This window comes from Meleagris gallopavo, chromosome 8 (assembly GCF_905368555.1).
Source record: "Meleagris gallopavo chromosome 8, MGAL_WU_HG_1.1, whole genome shotgun sequence".
NCBI lineage: Eukaryota > Metazoa > Chordata > Aves > Galliformes > Phasianidae > Meleagris > Meleagris gallopavo.
Genome location: NC_139411.1, coordinates 4,627,395 through 4,630,297, shown reverse-complemented (window position 1 = coordinate 4,630,297; position 2,903 = coordinate 4,627,395). Strand labels below are relative to the sequence as shown.

Genomic DNA, 2,903 nt, shown 5'->3' with positions numbered 1-2,903 from the left:
TGCTGTTGAGTTTCTGTGTCTCATCAGCTGCTGCCTGGAGATGTAGATGGAGCTAGGCAGATGGAATGAGTCTCTGAGATTTTCCCCAAATATCTCCAAGTCAGTTGGCAAGAGAGGGTGCATCCGTTTGTGCCTCCCTTCCTGTACTCCTAGGAGGAAAGTTCCACCCGAGGCACACGTACCCTTTTCCTTATGTTCCCACCACAGAGTAAACCACAGAGCTCACAGCCTCCTGTCTCTTTAAACTGTGACATTCTGTAAACGGTCCACAAAGAAAAAAAATGGAATCACAGGCTGTTGGTATGGCATTTATCCAAGAAGCTAAGGATTTGTAATTGCTTCTTTTCCCCCCCTCCTCACCAGAAGGAATAAAGGATAAAAGAGGCTTTGAAAAATCCTTGTAAATATGAGCAGGGAGCAACTTCTACAGATTTCTTGGGACTTTTAAAATGCCTCATTCTGTTTAAAAACAGCTGGTTAGTCCACCTTGCTCCTCAGCCTGCAGAGAGAACTGCCCCAGGCTGACAGATCTGGTGACAATGGGCACTGCAGGTGCTGGGGTGGAGAGATAGAGGGCAGCAGGAAAGTGTGGCTGGAGGAAAGGCAGATGATGGGCAAGATGGAGAAAAGCCCTGGCTGCAGGGCTGGGCTGGGAGAAACAGCAGATGGAGGGCAGGAATGGAGCAAGTGGGATGCAATGAGATGGGATGTCAGGCCTGTAGGGTGCCATCACCAGAGCCATATCAGAAAGACATGGAACTGTTGGAGAGGATCCAGAGCAAGCCACAAGGACATTCAGAGGGCTGGAGCACCTCTGCTAAGGAGACAGGCCTAGAGCTGGGGTATTCGGCCTGAAGAGAAAGCATGGAAGAGATCTTAGAGCGGCCTTCTAGGATATAAAGGGGCTATAGGAATGCTGGGGAGGAACTCTCAGGGGATGTAGAATCACATCACAAAACCAGAAGATAACCTAAGATGGCATGGACCCACAGGGATTATTGAATCCAACTCTGGGCTCCACACAGCACCACCCAAACCCTGTGTGTGAGAGCAGTGCTCAAACACTCCCTGAGCTCCGGCCCCCAGGGCTGCGCCCACTGCCCTGCACAGCCCGTTCCATGCCCACCGCCCTCTGCTGCAGCCCCTTTCCCTCACCCCCAGCTGCCCCTCCCCTGACGCAGCTCCATGCCGTTCCCTCGGCCGGTCGCCATCACACAGAGCAGAGCTCAGCGCTGCCCCTGCGCTCCCTGTGAGGAGCTGCAGCCGCCACGAGGCCTCCCTTCAGCTCCTCTGCTCTGGGCCAGACAAGACCCAGGATCTCAGCTGCTCCTCACACCTCCTGCCCTCCAGGCCCTTTCCCATCTCTTTTTAGCCCTCCTTTGCATGCTGTGAAACACTCATGTTAAGACTCATCTCCCAGGGCAAAAATGGATCAGCAAAGGAACTGTGACCTGAAAGCACCAAATCCATCCATTTTCCTTCAGAGGCAGGAGCTGAAGGTAACCTCATGCTGGAGAGAAACCAGGACAGCCACTGAGAGCAGCTGAGCAGGTGCTCAGCCATGAGATGGCGATGGTGCCGCACGGCTGCTCTCCTTTCACTGTTTATTTCAGCTGACCTAGTTTGGATTCCTTGGTGTTGAGGAATGAGTTTGCAGACCTGCAGCCCTCAGCAGCTGCTTAACTCGACTGCTGCTGTGCACTGCAGGGTGTATGTATACCATGTGCAAGATGGGGCGCACCTGCATGACCCACACCACTCCCTCATGCAACCACATGACATGCGTGGCTGCACCACACCCAGGGGCAAAGTGCGGGGCGAGGGCTGTGCACAGGCAGAGGCACCATGGGTCCGTGCGGTGTAGCTGTGCTGCTGAGTGCAGCTCTCCTGCTGCTAGCCCCCGAAGGCACCCAGGTGAGCCCACAGCTCTCTGTGGCCCAGGGCCGGGCACAGAGCTGACCCTCACCTCCCCCTTCTCTGCTGCAGGCTCTTGGCGGTCTCAGACGGGACGTGGATGTGGAGCAGAATCTGGCAAAGGAGATGTAAGAGGGGCTACAGCCACACTGCCTGCACCGCTGAGTGCTGCACTGTGGCTGGGATCGGGCTGGGGAAAGCAGTGGGCAAACGTCAGTGGGCAGTCTGGTCTAGTGGCTGGCGACCCTGCACATAGCAGGGCGTTGAAACTAGATGATCAATATGGTCCTTCCCAACCCAGGCCATTCTATGATTCTATGATTCTATGATTAGGCACTTTAAGGGGATGTATTATCCTTGCTGCTTTGAATTCCTAACAGTTAAGGGGCTCCCTGCTCATGCATTTCCCCTCACGTCACTCAAACCCTCCAAGCTGCATGGCCCTGGTTTTGCTTTGCGTTGCTTCAAAGCTGTTATTGCTTCCCTTGCAGCAGTGCTGCCATGGCGCCTGTGCCACTTGTGAGATGAGCACCCAAAGAGTCCACTAATCCATGTTTTAAATCCAAATGGACCCTCTCAGCCCTCAGCAGGCACTGACAACATGGGGTCAGCTTTCATGACCTGCTGCCCCATGGGCCACCTCTGCTCTCTTACAGCATCCAGGCCCCACAGGAGGCAGAGGAAGCCAAGCTTGCTAAGGACACTGCCTCACGGCCTCTGTTCCCTCCAGACCCTGCTCAGGTCCAGGTGGGGCCAGAGCAGGACCGCGACCATCTCTACCACCCTTCAGACAAGGTTGAGGTGGAGCCTGAGCTCCAGTCCCGCAGAGAGCGCCTGGTTCTGTCTGCAGAAGTGGAAAATGGCCCCTCGGAGGACCGTGACCACCTCTACCACAGCTGAGTGAGGCTGCAGCCCTACCCTCCCCATGGGCCTCCAATAAACCTCTCCTTGTTGAGCAGCCTGGTGGATGCCTGGTTTCTGACAGGAAT

The 2,903-nt window shown here is 55.1% G+C and overlaps 1 protein-coding gene across 1 annotated transcript; it reads left to right on the top strand.

Annotated features, from left to right (window-relative positions):
* Positions 1-1,768: 1,768 nt before the first annotated feature.
* PRAP1 (proline rich acidic protein 1) lies at positions 1,769-2,872 on the top strand. The gene is made up of 3 exons (XM_010714157.4): positions 1,769-1,914; positions 1,987-2,042; positions 2,571-2,872. Exons 1-3 carry the CDS (start codon positions 1,846-1,848, stop codon positions 2,812-2,814), a joined length of 369 nt encoding a protein of 122 aa, XP_010712459.1. The 5' UTR covers positions 1,769-1,845; the 3' UTR covers positions 2,815-2,872.
* The last annotated feature ends 31 nt before the right edge of the window (positions 2,873-2,903 follow it).

Excerpts from the sequence above, each read along its gene's own strand:
- PRAP1 (XM_010714157.4), top strand. The coding sequence starts at position 1,846 with ATGGGTCCGTGCGGTGTAGCTGTGCTGCTGAGTGCAGCTCTCCTGCTG. Across the intron at positions 1,915-1,986 it reads TAGCCCCCGAAGGCACCCAG|GCTCTTGGCGGTCTCAGACG; the intron begins GTGAGCCCACAG and ends TCTCTGCTGCAG. Across the intron at positions 2,043-2,570 it reads CAGAATCTGGCAAAGGAGAT|CATCCAGGCCCCACAGGAGG; the intron begins GTAAGAGGGGCT and ends GCTCTCTTACAG.